This window comes from Gallinula chloropus (genome assembly GCF_964237585.1).
Source record: "Gallinula chloropus genome assembly, contig: HAP1_SCAFFOLD_220, whole genome shotgun sequence".
Classification (NCBI taxonomy): domain Eukaryota; kingdom Metazoa; phylum Chordata; class Aves; order Gruiformes; family Rallidae; genus Gallinula; species Gallinula chloropus.
In genome coordinates this window covers 1,661-17,925 of record NW_028168487.1, presented here as the reverse complement: position 1 = coordinate 17,925, position 16,265 = coordinate 1,661, and the positions used below count along the sequence as shown (strand labels likewise).

Sequence of the window (16,265 nt, the reverse complement as noted above, 5' to 3'; positions counted from 1 at the left end):
CCCCCCAGCACCCCACAGGGACCCTCAGCCCCCAGAGCCACCCAGACACCTCCCAGCACCCCACGGGGACCCCCTGTCCCCAGAGCCACCCAGACACCCCCCAGCACCCCACGGGGACCCCGAGTATCCAGAGTTACCCAGACACCCCCCAGCACCCCAAGGAGACCCTTGTCACCCAGCCCCCCTCAGCTCACCCCCAACCTCTCAGCACCCACCCCCCTGCAGCCCCCCCAGTCCCCCTTGTCACCCACCCCCCTCCAGCCCCCCCACAGTCCCCTACGCAGCCCCTCAGCACCCAAACCCCTGCAGCCCCCCCACAGCCCCCCACAGCCCCCCTTGGCACCCAGCCCCCTGCAGCCCCCCCACAGCCCCTCAGCACCCACCCCCCTGCAGCCCCCCCAGAGCCCCTCGGCACCCACCCACCTGCAGCCCCTCAACAGGTCCCCCCACTCCCCCTCAGCACCCACCCCCCTGCAGCCCCCCCAAAGCCCCTTGTCACCCACCCCCCTGCAGCCCCCCCACAGCCCCTCAGCACCCAGCCCCCTGCAGCCCCCCTACTCTCCCTTGTCACCCACCCCCCTCCAGCCCTCCCACAGCCCCCTACTCAGCCCCTCAGCACCCACCCACCTGCAGCCCCCCCAAAGCTCCTCAGCACCCACCCCCCTACAGCCCCCCAACAGCCCCCCACAGCCCCCCTTGGCACCCACCCCCCTGCAGCCACCCCCCAGCCCCTCAGCACCCAGTCCCCTGCAGCCCCCCCACTCCCCCTTGTCACCCACCCCCCTCCAGCCCTCCCACAGCCCCCTACTCAGCCCCTCAGCACCCACCCCCCTGCAGCCCCCCCAGAGCCCCTTGGCACCCACCCCCCTGCAGCCACCCCCCAGCCCCTCAGCACCCACCCCCCTCCAGCCCCCCCACAGCCACTCAGCACCCACCCCCTTGCAGCCCCCCAACAGCCCCCCCCAGCCCCCCTTGGCACCCACCCTGCTTGCACCACGACCGACCCCCTGCTCCCTGGGGTCCCGTGCACAGGTAAGTCTGGAGGGGGGTGGCGGGGGGGGGGGGGGGTACACCCCAAATTCTGGGGGAGGGGGTTTTGGGGGGGGGGACACACACATTTGGGGGGGGGGTGGGCATCTCACCTTGCCATGTTTTAGGGTGTCTCTGTCTCACCCCACAGGTCCAGCTCCATCAGCACCCCCAGCACCCCCCCAGCCTGGAGCTGGGGGGCAGTGTGGGGGGGGGTCCGGTGGCTGTGCCCCCTGCCCAGCCCCCCAGCTCCAGGCCTTGCTGCAGGAGGTGCGGGGGCTGCGGGGGGATCTCCAAGCGCTGACCTTGAGCCTCCAGCACCTCCTGGGGGGCCGTTCGGGGGGACCCCCCTCCCCCAGCTCTGGGCAGTGATGGGGTTGATTGGGGAAGGGGGCTGGGCTACTGGAACCCCCCCCACCCCTCCCCCCAAGAAATAAAGCTCCCCCCCCCCCCACCCCTCTGCTTGGTCCTGGGGGGGCCCTTGGGGTGGGTGCTGGGGGTGTTACTGGGGGGGGGCGTCTGGTTTTGTACTGGGGGTCTGGGGGAGGGGGGTGGGTTCCCCCCTCCCAGCTCTCTGCCACCCCCACCCCCCCAGTTCTGTGCTGTGGAATCAGGGCTGGACCCAGCACTTTGGGGGGTCCCCTCTGTGTCCCCTGGTGAAACACCCCCCACCCCGTGTGACCCCAGGTGACGCCAGGGGCACTGGGGACTGGGGACTGGTGGAGTCTGGGGCACTGTGGCATGGGCACATGTTGGAGGGCTTGGACTGGGGAAACTGGGCTGGTACTGGGCAGGCTGGGCTCATACTGGGCGCACTGGGCTCATACTGGGCAGACTGGGCTCATATTGGGAGGACTGGGCTAATACTGGGTTTATACTGGGCAGGCTGGGCTCATACTGGGCATACTGGGCTTATACTGGGTTCATACTGGGCTCATACTGGGCTCACACTGGGCAGACTAGGCTCATACTGGGCATACTGGGCTCATACTGGGGGGACTGGGCTCATACTGAGCTCATACTGGGCGGGCTGGTCTCATACTGGGCTGATACTGGGCTGATACTGTGTGGACTGGGCTGATACTGGGCTGATACTGGGTGGACTGGGCTGACACTGGGCTGATACTGGGCTCATACTGGTCTCACACTGGGCTCACACTGGGCTGATACTGGGCTCATACTGGGCTCATACTGGGTTCATACTGGGCTCACACTGGGCTCATACTGGTCCCATACTGGTCTCTCACTGGGCTCACACTGGTCTCTCACTGGTCTCATACTGGCTCATACTGGTCTCACACTGGGCTCTCACTGGGCTCATACTGGTCCCATAGTGGTCCCATACTGGGCTCACACTGGTCTCATACTGGTCCCATACTGGTCCCATAGTGGTCCCATACTGGGCTCACACTGGTCTCATACTGGTCCCATACTGGTCCCATACTGGTCTCATACTGGGCTCACACTGGGCTCACACTGGTCTCATACTGGGCTCACACTGGTCTCACATTGGTCTCACACTGGGCTCATACTGGGCTCACACTGGGCTCACACTGGGTTCTCACTGGTCTCTCACTGGTCCCACACTGGTCCCGTACTGGTCCCGTACTGGTCCCACACTGGTCCCACACTGGTCCCACACTGGTCCCATACTGGTCCCGTACTGGTCTCTCACTGGTCCCGTACTGGTCCCACACTGGTCCCACACTGGTCCCACACTGGTCCCATACTGGTCCCGTACTGGTCCCGTACTGGTCTCTCACTGGTCCCGTACTGGTCCCACACTGGTCCCACACTGGTCCCACACTGGTCCCATACTGGTCCCGTACTGGTCCCACACTGGTCCCACACTGGTCCCGTACTGGTCCCACACTGGTCCCATACTGGTCCCATACTGGTCCCGTACTGGTCCCGTACTGGTCCCTCACTGGTCTCTCACTGGTCCCATACTGGTCCCATACTGGTCCCATACTGGTCCCATACTGGTCCCGTACTGGTCCCGTACTGGTCCCTCACTGGTCTCTCACTGGTCCCATACTGGTCCCATACTGGTCCCATACTGGTCCCGTACTGGTCCCGTACTGGTCCCTCACTGGTCTCTCACTGGTCTCTCACTGGTCCCATACTGGTCCCATACTGGTCCCATACTGGTCTCTCACTGGTCCCATACTGGTCCCATACCGGTCCCGTACTGGTCCCATACTGGTCCCATACTGGTCCCGTACTGGTCCCATACTGGTCCCATACTGGTCCCGTACTGGTCCCGTACCGGTCCCTCACTAGTCCCTCACTGGTCTCTCACCCGCGCGGCCGCTGCCCCCGTTACCAAACGCGTCGCTCGCGCTAATCCCACAGACACGTCTGCGGGGTCCGGGGTCCGCACCCCGCCCCCGCAGCCCCCCCAGCCCCCCCCACCCCGGCATCCAGCCCCCCCCCGCCCCCGCAGCCCCCCCAGCCCCGTATCCAGCCCCCCCCCGCCCCGCCCAACCCGGCATCCAGCCCCCGCAGCCCCCCCCGACCCCCCCAACCCGGCATCCAGCCCCCCTCCGCCCCCGCAGCCCCCCCATCCCTGTAACCAGCCCCCCCCGGCCCCCCCCCCGCCCCCGCAGCCCCCCCCCGGTCCCCCCAACCCGGCATCCAGCCCCCCCCCCGGTTCCCCCCGCCCCTGCAGCCCCGTATCCAGCCCCCCCCAGCACCCGCAGCCCCCCCCCCTGCCCCCCCATCCCCGTATCCAGCCCCCCCCAGCCCCCACAGCCCCCCACAGCCCCCACAGCCCCGTATCCGGCTCCACCGGCCCCCCCAGCCCCGTATCCAGCCCCCCCCCCCGCCCCCCCAGCTCGGCATCCAGCACCTCCCGGCCCCCCCATCCCGGTATCCAGCCCCCCCAGGACCCCCATCCCGGTATCCAGCCCCCCCGGACCCCCCATCCCCGTATTCAGCCCCCCCGGCCCCCCCAGCCCTGTATCCAGCCCCCCCCGTCCCCCCCAGCCCGGTATCCAGCCCCCGCAGCCCCCCCCAGCCATCCCCCGACGCCCCCCATCCCGGCATCCAGGCCCCCCCCGGCCCCCCCATCCCGATATCTGGTCCCCAGATTGGGGGGGAGATGGGATTTGGTGGGGGAGGGATGGGATTCGGGGGTGGGATTGGGGGGGGCGATGGGATTTGGGGGGGGGGGGGGTTGGGGGGGTGGGATTGGGGGGGGGCTGAAGAGCCGGGCGGGGGCTCGATGGGTGCGGAGGGTTTGGGGCAGGGGGTGCTCTCCCCCCCCCCCCCCGTGACCCCCCCCCCGTGACCCCCCCGGGGCTGAGGCCGCTCCCGGCTATTTCGGTGCCCCCGCAGCTGTCCGACCCCCCCCCCCCCCCCCCCCGCCTCCCAAAGCCCCCAGAGGGGGCGGGGGGGGTGCAGACAGACAGACAGACAGGGACAGACGCCACATCCTCCGCGTGCCGCTGGGGTCACGCCGGGGGGGCCGCATGGCGACACCCCGGGGGGGGGCAGAGAAATAGGGGGGGGGGGATGCTCAGAGCCCCCCCCCCCCCCCATCTCTGCTCCCCGAGGTCAGGGCTGGGGGGTGGGGGGGGATGGGACACCCAGGGAGGGGGTTGGGACCTGCTCCCCCCCACCCCCCACAGACACCCCGTCCCCCCCCCCCCTCTCCTGTCCCCCCCCCCCCCGCCCCGCGTGCTGCTCATTTGCTGCCAAGTGTTAATTACCGGGTCAGGGCCCGGAGCAGGTGGGATGGGGGGGGGGCAGCAGGTGGGGAGGGGGAGGGGCAGGAATGCGGCCGTGGGAATGGAGGGGGGGGGGGGGCGTGGGAACCCGGGGGGGGGGGGCTGGGGTGGGGGGAGGGGGCACAGGACCCAGGGAATGAGGAGGGGCGGGGGTCTGGCTGCGGGGGGGGGGGACCCTTAAAACCTCCACATGCCCCCCCCCCAACCTTGTCACCCCCCCCCCCCCAATAGTCCCCACCCCCCCCACCCAGTGTCCTTGGCAGGACACAGCCCCCTGTGCCCAAAATAACCCCCCCAGGAACGTGGCTGGGGGGGCCAGATGTGACTCAGAGCTGGGGGGGGGGGTCAATGGGGTGGGGAAGGGGCAATGAGGGGCTCATGGGGTCGGTGTGGACCCCCATGGTGCAGGGGGGGCATTGGGGTGTGTCCCCCCCCCAACACAACCCCCACACACACACAGAGTGGTCTGCCCCAGAGCTGGGGGTCTTTCTGGAGGGGGGGGTCTGTGGGGGGGGGTCTCTGGGGGGGGTCTTGGAGGGTCCCTCTGGACGGGGTGTCTCTGGGGGGGGTCTCTGGAGGGGGTGTCTCTGGGGGGGTGTCTCTGGGGGGGTCTCTCTGGAGGGGGTGTCTCTGGAGGGGGTGTCTCTGGGGGGGTCTCTCTGGAGGGGGTGTCTCTGGGGGGGGTCTCTGGGGGGGGTGTTTCTGGGGGGTCTCTCTGGGGGGGGTCTCTCTGGAGGGGGTGTCTCTGGGGGGGTCTCTCTGGAGGGGGTGTCTCTGGAGGGGGTGTCTCTGGGGGGGTCTCTCTGGAGGGGGTGTCTCTGGGGGGGGTCTCTGGGGGGTGTCTTGGAGGGGGTCTCTCTGGAGGGGGTGTCTCTGGGGGGGGTCTCTGGAGAGGGTGTCTCTGGGGGGGGTCTCTCTGGGGGGGGGGTCTCTCTGGAGGGGGTGTCTCTTGGGGGGGGTGTTTTGGGGGGGGGCAGTGAGGGTCTCATGGGGTCTGTGTCGACCCCCATGGTGCAGGGGGGGCATTGGGGGGGGTGTGTGTGTCCCCAACACAACCCCCCCCCCCAAAGTGGTCTGCCCCATATCTGGGGGTCTCTCAGAGGGGGGAAACTGAGGCAGGGGGAGGCCATGAGCTGCTGGGGGGGGTCGTGGCTGGGATGGGGTGGGGGGGTCATCGGGGGACACACAGAGGGGGACAGACGGATGTCATGGGGGAGGAAGGACAGATGGACGGACGGACGGACAGCAGGGGTGGGGGGATGGGGGAGAGCGGATGGGGGGGGTCGCAGAGGGCTGTGGGCAGGGACGGACGGACGGACAGAGCAGGGGATGGATGGAGGATGGATGGACGGATGGACGGACAGATGGGTGGAGGATGGACGGATGGATGGACAGAGCAGGGGATGGATGGAGGATGGACGGACAGATGGGTGGATGGATGGACGGACAGACGGATGGATGGATGGATGGATGGATGGATGGATGGATGGATGGATGGACGGAGGGATGGATGGATGGATGGATGGATGGATGGATGGATGGATGGATGGATGGATGGATGGATGGACAGATGGACAGATAGCATGGGGGACAGCTTGCAGGACGACGGACAGAGCGTGGTGCTGGGGACAGATCCCTTCTCTGGAGAAGCAGCACAGGGACAGACAGACGTGGCAGCGCTGGGACAGACAGACGGACAGGCGTGGCAGCACGCTAAGGGATGGCCAAGGGGTCTCTGCCCCACTTCCACACTGGGTGAACTGGGACCGCCAGGCTCAGCGGGGTTCAGCCCCCAGCTCCAACCTGTCCGTCTGTCCCCCCCTGCCTTGTCCGTCTGTCCCCCTGCCCTGTCCATCTGTGCCCCCATGCCCTGCCCTGTCTGTCCCCCCTGCCCTGTCTGTCTGTCTGTCCCCCCCACGCCCTGTCTGTCCATCCATCTCTCCCCCATGCCCTGTCCATCTGTCCCCATGCACTGTCCATCTGTCCCCCCATGCCCTGTCTGTCTGTCCCCCCATGACCTGCCCTGTCTGTCCATCTGTCCCCTCATGCCCTGTCCATCTGTCCCCCCATGACCTGCCCTGTCTGTCCGTCTGTCCCCCATGCCCTGTCTGTCCATCTGTCCCCCCATGACCTGCCCTGTCTGTCCGTCTGTCCCCCATGCCCTGTCTGTCCGTCTGTCCCCCCATGCCCTGCCCTGTCTGTCCCCATGCCCTGTCCATCTGTCCCCCCATGACCTGTCTGTCTGTCTGTCCCCCATGCCCTGTCCATCTGTCCCCCCATGACCTGCCCTGTCTGTCCATCTGTCCCCCCATGCCCTGTCTGTCCGTCTGTCCCCACATGCCCTGTCCATCTGTCCCCCATGACCTGCCCTGTCTGTCCGTCTGTCCCCCCATGCCCTGCCCTGTCTGTCCCCATGCCCTGTTCATCTGTCCCCCCCATGCCCTGTCTGTCCGTCTGTCCCCCCATGCCCTGCCCTGTCTGTCTGTCCCCATGCCCTGCCTGTCCGTCTGTCCCCCCATGACCTTCCCTGTCCGTCTGTCCCCATGCCCTGTCCATCTGTCCCCCCATGACCTACCCTGTCTGTCTGTCTGTCCCCATGCCCTGTCTGTCCGTCTGTCCCCCCATGCCCTGCCCTGTCTGTCCCCATGCCCTGTCCCTCTGTCCCCCCGTGCCCCGTCTGCCCCCCTGCCCTGTCCGTCTGTCCCCCCGTCCGTCCGTCCGTCCTACCCCTGCCTATCTTTGGCTCTGGGCTGACACATGTTCCCTGCGTGTGAGCGGCCGAGATTAACACGGGGCCGGCGGCCGGACACGGGCAGGAAACTCTGAGTCACGGCTGCCGGGGCTGGGGGGCGGCCGGGGGGCTGTGGGCACCCACCCCCTGCCCCAGGGCACCCAGCCCTGCCCCAGGGCGCCCAGCTCTGCCCCACGGCACCCAGCTCCGCCGGGACACGGGGTGAGGGACGCAGGTGAGGCCGGGTGCTGCTCCGCGGCGTCCCCGTGACACCCTGAGGGACCCTTGGCCCTGCCCTCGGCTCCTGGCTCAGCCCCACGGCTCAGCCCCGTGGCTCAGCCCCATAGATAACCCCATAGATCAGCCCTATAGCTCAGCCCCACGGCTCAGCCCCATGGCTCAGCCCCATAGATAACCCCATAGATCAGCCCTATAGCTCAGCCCCATGGCTCAGCCCCATAGATCAACCCCATAGCTCACCCCGTAGATCCGCCCCATAGCTCAGCCCCATAGCTCAGCCCCATAGATCAACCCCATGGCTCAGCCCCATAGATCACCCCATAGCTCAGCCCCATAGCTCAGCCCATAGATCAGCCCCATAGCTCACCCCATAGCTCAGCCCCATGGCTCAGCCCCATAGATCAGGCCTATAGATCAGCCCCATAGATCAGCCCCATGGCTCAGCCCCATAGATCAGCCCCACGGCTCAGCCCATAGCTCAGCCCCCTAGATCAGCCCCATGGCTCAGCCCCATAGATCAGCCCCATAGATGATCAGCCCCATGGCTCAGCCCCATAGATCAACCCCCATAGCTCAGCCCCATAGCTCAGCCTCACGGCTCAGCCCCCATAGCTCAGCCCCATAGATCAACCCCCATAGATCACCCCATAGATCAGCCCCATGGCTCAGCCCCATAGCTCACCCTATAGATCAGCCCCATAGCTCACCCTATAGATCAGCCGCACGGCTCAGCCCCATAGCTCAGCCCCATAGCTCACCCCATAGATCAACCCCCATAGATCACCCCATAGATCAGCCCCATAGATCAACCCCCATAGATCAGCCCCGTAGCTCAGCCCCATAGCTCACCCCATAGATCCGCCCCATAGATCAGCCCCATAGCTCAGCCCCACGGCTCAGCCCCATAGCTCATCTCCACAGCCCTCTCAGCTGTGGGGAGAGCCCGATGGCTGGACTGGGCTGGACTGGGCTGGACTGGGTTAGACTGGGTTGGACCGGTGTGGTCTGGTCTGGAGAAGGTTGGACCGGGCTTCCCTGGGCTGGGTGGAGCTGGGCTTGGGTGCGTTGGACTGGGCTGAACTGGTCTAGACTGGGATGCTTCTGAGCAGGTTGGTCTTGGCCCTGTGAGGCTGAACTGGTCTAGACCGGGATGCTTCGAAATGGCCCTGCAAGGCTGAACTGGGCTGAACTGGTCCAGACTGGGATGCTTCCGAGCAGGCTGGTCTTGGCCCTGTGAGGCTGAACTGGTCCAGACTGGGATGCTTCCGAGCGGGTTGGTCTTGGCCTTGTGAGGCTGAACTGGGTTGAACTGGTCTAGACTGGGATGCTTCCGAGCGGGTTGGTCTTGACCCCACGAGGCTGAACTGGGTTGAACTGGTCTAGACTGGGATGATTCTGAGTGGGTTGGTCTTGACCCCGCAAGGCTGAACTGGGCTGAACTGGTCCAGACTGGGATGCTTCCGAGTGGGTTGGTCTTGACCCCGTGAGGCTGAACTGGGCTGAACTGGTGTAGACTGGGATCCTTCCAAATGGGTTGTTCTTGGCCCTGTGAGGCTGAACTGGGCTGCTCCCCTCCCCAGGCCCCATGGAGGAGTCGGATGAGGATGAGGAGGACAACGAGGAGTTCCTGGAGCGGCTGATGGCGCGGACGGGCCGGGCGGTGCCGCGGCGGGAGCTGGAGGAGCACTACGCCGTACTGGAGGAACTGGGCAGCGGCACCTACGGGCGTGTGGTGCTCACCCAGCCCCGAAGCGGCGGTGAGGGGCGCTGGGGGGTGGGCTGCTCCCGGCCCCGAACAGTCCCACTGCCAAAAACCCCATCGCTGCCCCCGTTTGGTGGCCTGGATGGAGCTGGGACACCCCCCACCCTGCTCCCCTCCCCTGGATGTGGGTGCCCCCTGTTCTCCATCCCTGGATGTGGGTGCTGCCCCTGCTCCCCATCCCTGGATTTGGGTGCCCCCTGCTCCCCTCCCCTGGATGTGGGTGCCCCCTGCTCCCCTCCCCTGGATGTGGGTGCTGCCCCTGGTCCCCATCCCTGGATGTGGATGCCCCCTGCTCCCCACCCCTGGATTTGGGTGCCCCCTGTTCTCCATCCCTGGATGTGGGTGCCCCCTGCTCCCCTCCCCTGGATTTGGGTGCCCCCTGTTCCCCCCAATATCACCCCACCCCGTCTCTGGGTGCCCCCTCCTCCCCACTCCCAGATTTGGGTACCCCCTGCTCCCCTCCTGTTCCCCATCCCTGGATTTGGGTGCCCCTGCTCCCCACCCCTGGATTTGGGGTGTGCCCCCTGCTCCCCTCCCCTGGATGTGGGTGCCCCCTGCTCCCCACCCCTGGATTTGGGTGCCCCCTGCTCCCCTCCCCTGGATGTGGGTGCCCCCTGCTCCCCACCCCTGGATGTGGGTGCCCCCTGTTCCCCTCCCCTGGATTTGGGTGCCCCCTGCTCCCCTCCCCTGGATGTGGGTGCCCCCTGCTCCTCATCCCTGGATTTGGGTGCCCCCTGTTCCCCATCCCTGGATTTGGGTGCCCCCTGTTCCCCCCAATATCACCCCACCCCGTCTCTGGGTGCCCCCTCCTCCCCACTCCCAGATTTGGGTGCTCCCTGCTCCCCTCCTGTTCTCCATCCCTGGATTTGGGTGCCCCCTGTTCCCTATCCCCGGATTCGGGTGCCTCCTGCTCCCCATCCCCAGATTTGGGTTCTTCCCCACATCACCCTCCCTGTATCTGGGTGCTCCCCCAATCTCCCCGTTTTTGGGTGCCCCCTGCTCCTTCCCATCCCTATCTTTGGTTGCTGCCCCCATCACCCCACCCCGTCTCTGGGTGCCCCCCAATCCGCCCCTCTCTGGGCACCCCCTCAATCCCCCCATCTCTGCGTGACCCCAACCCCTCCCTCTCTGGGTGCCCCCCAACCCCCCATCTCTGGGCGCCCCCCAATCCCCCGGTCTCTGGGTGCCTCTGTCACCCCATCCCAGCCCTGGGTGACCCCCAATCCCCTCCTCTCTGGGTGCCCCCCAACCCTCCCTCTCTTGGTGCCCCCCCAATCTCCCCATCTCTGGGTGCCCCCATCACCCCACCGCAGCCCTGGGTGCCCCCCAACCACCCCTGTCTCTGTGCGCCCCCCAACCCCCCCCGTCTCTGGGTCCCCCCCCCAATCCCCCCATCTCTGTGCGCCCCCCAACCCCCCCCATCTCTGTACGACCCCCAACCCCCCCCATCTCTGGGTACCCACCCCCATCTCTGGGTACCTCCCAATCCCCCCCATCTCTGTGCGCCCCCCAACCCCCCCCATCTCTGGGTACCCCCCCCCATCTCTGGGTACCCCCCAACCCCCCTCCCTCTCTGTGTGCCCCCCAACCCCCCCCATCTCTGTGCGCCCCCCAACCCCCCCCATCTCTGGGTACCCCCCAACCCCCACCTCTCTGTGCGCCCCCCAACCCCCTCCTCTCTGTGCGCCCCCCAACCCCCCCATCTCTGGGTACCCCCCCCATCTCTGGGTACCCCCCCGACCCCCTCCTCTCTGTGCGCCCCCCAACCCCCCCCATCTCTGGGTACCCCCCCCCATCTCTGGGTACCCCCCAATCCCCCCATCTCTGTGCGCCCCCAACCTCCCCCATCTCTGGGTACCCCCAGACCCCCTCCTCTCTGTGTGCCCCCCAACCCCTCCTCTCTGTGCGCCCCCCAACCTCCCCCACCTCTGGGTACCCCCCAACCCCCCCCCCCCCCCGTGCGCCCCCCAACCCGCCGTGGCCGCGCGCCCCGCAGGGTCTCCGCTGGTGCTGAAGCTGCTGCGCAAGGAGCGCACGGCGCGGCGCGCCTTCCTGCGCGAGTACTGCATCGCGCGGTGCCTGGCCGGGCACGCCGCCTGCCTGCGCGCCCTGCCCGTGGCCTTCGAGAGCGACACGCACTTCGCCTTCGGCCAGGAACTGGCCCCCGCGGGCGACCTCTGCGCCCTCCTCAACCCTGGGGTGCGTGAGGAGGGGAGGGGAGGGGAGGGGAGGGGAGGGGAGGGGAGGGGAGGGGAGGGGAGGGGAGGGGAGGGGAGGGGGGTGGAGCTTGGGGAAGGGGGGGTTGGGTGAGGATATGGGGGTGGTGCTAGGAAGGGGAGCGCAGGGGAGAAGGTGGGTGGGTGGGTGGGTGGGATGGGGGGTAGAGACTTGGTGGGGGGTAGAGCTTTGGGGAGGGGGGTAGAGCTTTGGGGAGAGGGATGGAGCTTTGGGGAGGGGGATGGAGCTTTGGGGAGGGGGTAGAGACTTGGGGAGGGTGATGGAGCTTTGGGGAGGGGGATGGAGACTTGGGGAGGGGGGTAGAGCTTTGGGGAGGGGGGTAGAGCTTTGGGGAGGGGGATGGAGCTTTGGGGAGGGGGGTAGAGACTTGGGGAGGGGGTAGAGACTTGGGGAGGGGGATAGAATCTTGGGGAGGGGGATAGGGCTTTGGGGAGGGGGATGGAATCTTGGGGAGGGGGGTACAGACTTGGGGAGGGGGGTAGAGCTTTGGCAATGGGGGTAGAGTTTTGTGGAGAGGGTAGAGACTTGGGGGGGGGTAGAGCCTTAGGGAGGGGGATAGAGCCTTGGGGAGGAGGGTACAGACTTGGGGAGGGGGGTAGAGCCTTGGGGAGGGGGGTAGAGCTTTGGGGAGGGGGGTAGAGCTTTGGCAATGGGGGTAGAGTTTTGGGGCGAGGGTAGAGCCTTGGGGAGGGGAATAGAGACTTGGGTAGGGGGATGGAGACTTGGGGAGAGGGATGGAGACTTGGGGAGGGGGGTAGAGCTTTGGGGAGGGGGATAGAGCTTTGGGGACGGGGGTAGAGCCTGGGGGAGGGGAGTACAGATTTGGGGAGTGGGATAGAGATTTGGGGAGGGGGATAGAGCCTTGGGGAGGGGAGTAGAGCCTTGTGGAGGGGAGTAGAGCTTTGGCAATGGGGGTAGAGTTTTGGGGAGAGAGTAGAGACTGGGGGAGGGGGGTAGAGCCTTGGGGAGGGGCATAGAGCCTTGGGGAGGGGTGTAGGGACTTGGGGAGGGGAATAAAGACTTGAGGAGGGGGATAGAGCCTTGGGGAGGGGCATAGAGACTTGGGGAGGGGGATAGAGACTTGGGGAGGGAGATAGAGCCTTGGGGAGAGGGGTAGAGCTTTGGGGAGGGGATAGAAACTTGGGGAGTAAGGTAGAGACTTGGGGAGGGGGGTAGAGCCTTGGGGAGGGGGGAATAGAGACTTGGGGAGGGGGATAGAGACTTGGGGAGGGGGATGGAGACTTGGGGAGAGGGGTAGAGCCTGGGAGAGGGGGATAGAGCCTTGGGGAAGGGGGTGGAGCTTTGGGGAGGGGGGATAGATCCTCGGGGAGGGGGGTAGAGCCTGGGGGAGGGGAGTAGAGCCTTGGGGAAGGAGGTAGAGCCTTGGGGAGGGGGGTAGAGCCTGGGGGAGGGGAGTAGAGCTTTGGGGAGGGGGATAGAGCCTTGGGGAAGGGGGTGGAGCTTCGGGAGGGGGGTAGAGCTTTGGGGAGGGGGATAGACCCTTGGGGAGGGGGTAGAGCTTCGGGGATGGGGGTAGAGCTTTGGGGAGGGGGGTAGAGCCTGGGGGAGGGGGATAGAGACTTGGGGAGGGTAGAAGAATCTTGGGGAGGGGGATAGAGCTTTGGGGAGGAGGGTAGAGCTTCGGGCAGGGGAATAGAGCTTCGGGGAGGGGGGTAGAGCTTCGGGGAGGGGGGTAGATCCTTGGGGAGGGGGGTAGAGACTTGGGGAGGGGAGTAGAGCCTGGGGGAGGGTGGTAGAGCTTTGGGGAGGGGGATAGAGCCTTGGAGAGGGGAATAGAGACTTGGGGAGGGGGGTAGAGTCTTGGGGAGAGGGGTAGAGCCTCGGGGAGGGGGGTAGAGCCTGGGGGAGGGGAGTAGAGCTTTGGGGAGGGGGATAGAGACTTGGGGAGGGGAATAGAGACTTGGGGAGGGTAGAAGAATCTTGGGGAGGGGGATAGAGCTTTGGGGAGGGGGATAGAGCCTTGGGGAGGGGGTGTAGACTCTTGGCAACAGGGTGTAGAGCCTTGAGGATGGGCCTGGCACACAGAGCTCATGGGGAGACCCCCCCACCACAGCACCGGCTGGCGGGGTGCAGCTGCCTCTACGGCCCCTTTTTTGGGGTGTGGGGGTGTGGGGGGTGTCACTGTGTGTCCCCCTCCCCTCTCCCCAACCCCAGGAGGGGCTGTCAGAGGAGCTGGTGAAGCGCTGTGCCACGCAGCTGGCGGAGGCGCTGGACTTCATGCACGGCCGGGCGCTGGTGCACCGCGACGTCAAGCTGGACAACGTGCTGCTCTTCGACCGCGAGTGCCGGCGGGTGAAGCTGGGCGACTTCGGCCTCACCAGGCTGCAGGGCTCGGCCGTGGGGCCCATGACGGGCAGCCTGCCCTACGCCCCGCCCGAGCTCTGCCTGCTCCAGGGCTCCGACACGCTGGAGCTGGACTCCAGCCTGGACGTCTGGGCCTTCGCCGTCCTCCTCTTCTGCCTCTGCACCGGCTGCTTCCCTTGGGCCGCCGCCACCAGTTCAGACCCCCAGTTTGAGGACTTCAGGGCTTGGCAGGGAGGTGGGGAAGGGCAAGGGGTGCCGGTGTCCTGGCAGGGGTTCGGGTTCGGGGCGCTGGAGATGCTCCGGCGTCTCCTCACGCTGGATCCCGACCGCCGCAGCCCGGCCATCGAGGTGCAGAAGTACCTGGCCCTGCCTTGGCTGAACACCCCCGGCACTGGCGACCCCGCCCCCAGCAGCCCAGGGGTCTCCCAGAGCCGGGGTGAGGCTGGGGGGGGAGATGGGAATCCCATGCCCACCGGGAATGAACTGGCCCTGTGCCGGTAGCCAGCTGGTCCCCTCTTTCCCAAGGCCAGTATTGCAGTGGGTGCACCCCCACCCCTCCCACCCTGCACCCCCCAACCCCTCCCTGAGCTCCTGAGCTCCCTGCCCAAGGTTTGTGGGGCTGGAAATGGGGTGAGAGCAGGGGAAGGAGACACGATGCCACCAGCAGCTCCTGGAGACCCACCCCCCCACCCCCAGACCTGCAGCTTGGGCAGCTTGTGCACTCTGGTCCCTGGGGGGGAGTGATGGGGGGTCCACCCAAGCCCCTCTCCCAGCATCCCGGGACCCAGAGCAGGAGGAGACCATGGGAAAACCAGGAGGAGAGGGGATAATTGAAACCCAGGTCAGGTTGGTGGATAAACCTTGGTAGAGATGGATGAACCATGAGAGGATGGGGATTGGATGGGACCTCTGGAGACCACCTAGTCCATCCCCATCCCCCCCAAGAACAGGATCCCCTTGAGCAGGCTGCACGGGGTCTGAATGTCTCCAGAGATGGAGACTCCAGCACCTCTCCTGTCCCAGGGCTCTGCCAGCCTCACAGGCCAGATGTTCCTCCTCCTGTTTAGGTGCCACTTCCTCACCCTGTCACCGGGCCCCACCGAAAACAGCCCCACCCCATCCTCCTGACACCCCCCTGCTCAAGGATTTCTAAGCCCTGAGAAGCTCCTCCCTTGGTCTTCTCAAGGTGAAAAGAGCCCTGAGTCCCTCAGCCTCTCCAGAAGGGACGTTCTGGTCCCCTCATCATCTTCACAGCCCTTTCTTGGACCCTCTCCCTGAGCCAAGGAGCCCAGCACCACACACAATACCCCCCACGAACCCAACCTTGGCCTCCAACCTGCTCTTGAGGGATGAGGAAGTTCTCAGGGGTGACAGTTAATTAGGGAAGATGCTAAACCTGGGGTGTAATTAAGCTGAGATGCTGAACCCATCCCTGGGGAGGTTGAGGAACCGAGGACCAACGTGAGCCCTGGAGGAGCTGAGCTGGGGGACAGGGATACCCCTGGGGCAGGGGGGTGTGTGCCCTTAGGGGTGGAATTTGGGATGGCCACAGCCCCACAAACATAAACTGGCTCCAGTCCCCACCAGTGTTCTCCATCCCCAGCACTGGGAACGCTGGGCTGGCTCCAGAGGGGAGTTTTTGGGGTGAGCTCAGGGTTTGGAGACCAGACAAACACCTGCCCAGGCTCACCCAGCCATCTGGTCCCCACCAGCTGCTGGGAGGGGAGGGAGGGTGCCAGCAGCAGCATCCCCACCCCCTCAGGACCCATCCACACTGTGCCCACACCCCCCACCCCACAAGGGACCCGTATCAGGCTGGGGGTGGGGGGGATGCTGTGCCCTGCGGCGGGCGCAGGGTCCATCTCCTGCTCCAGCACAAGGTGGAAGGGGGTTGGTGGGGGTGGTGGGGACACACACGAGCTGAGATGCTGAAGCTCAATAAATCCCTCATCATTTTGCCTTTTTGTTAATTGTTTTAATTATGTTTTCCCCATCAACCAGCTGCTTGGACCCCAAAGGCTCCTTTTTCCTCCCCCTTAAGTGGGTCCAGCTCACCCCCTCCCAGGACCCCTTTGTGGTGGGGTGAGTCTCCAGGGAGGACACATGGGCAGCAGAGAGACACCAACTGCTCAGCTTCCAACTCTCCAGCTTCCAGATACCTCCCAGCCCACATGGTTTTCCTGCTGAGACCCCCCCTCAGAGGTGGGGT

At 66.3% G+C, this 16,265-nt stretch overlaps 1 protein-coding gene across 1 annotated transcript; it reads left to right on the top strand.

Moving 5' to 3' along the window:
- Window positions 1–7,562: 7,562 nt before the first annotated feature.
- Window positions 7,563–15,968, top strand: LOC311204430 (putative serine/threonine-protein kinase SBK3). Its single transcript, XM_084280856.1, has 4 exons — window positions 7,563–7,726; window positions 9,312–9,488; window positions 11,490–11,692; window positions 13,907–15,968. Exons 2-4 carry the CDS (start codon window positions 9,317–9,319, stop codon window positions 14,555–14,557), a joined length of 1,026 nt encoding a protein of 341 aa, XP_084136982.1. The 5' UTR covers window positions 7,563–7,726; window positions 9,312–9,316; the 3' UTR covers window positions 14,558–15,968.
- Window positions 15,969–16,265: the final 297 nt, after the last annotated feature.

What these genes read in the sequence shown, in the direction of transcription:
- LOC311204430 (XM_084280856.1), top strand. Translation starts at nt 9,317, where the DNA reads ATGGAGGAGTCGGATGAGGATGAGGAGGACAACGAGGAGTTCCTGGAG. An exon ending in CACCCAGCCCCGAAGCGGCG is followed by an intron (nt 9,489 to 11,489) that starts GTGAGGGGCGCT and finishes CGCGCCCCGCAG; the next exon opens with GGTCTCCGCTGGTGCTGAAG. An exon ending in GCGCCCTCCTCAACCCTGGG is followed by an intron (nt 11,693 to 13,906) that starts GTGCGTGAGGAG and finishes CCCCAACCCCAG; the next exon opens with GAGGGGCTGTCAGAGGAGCT.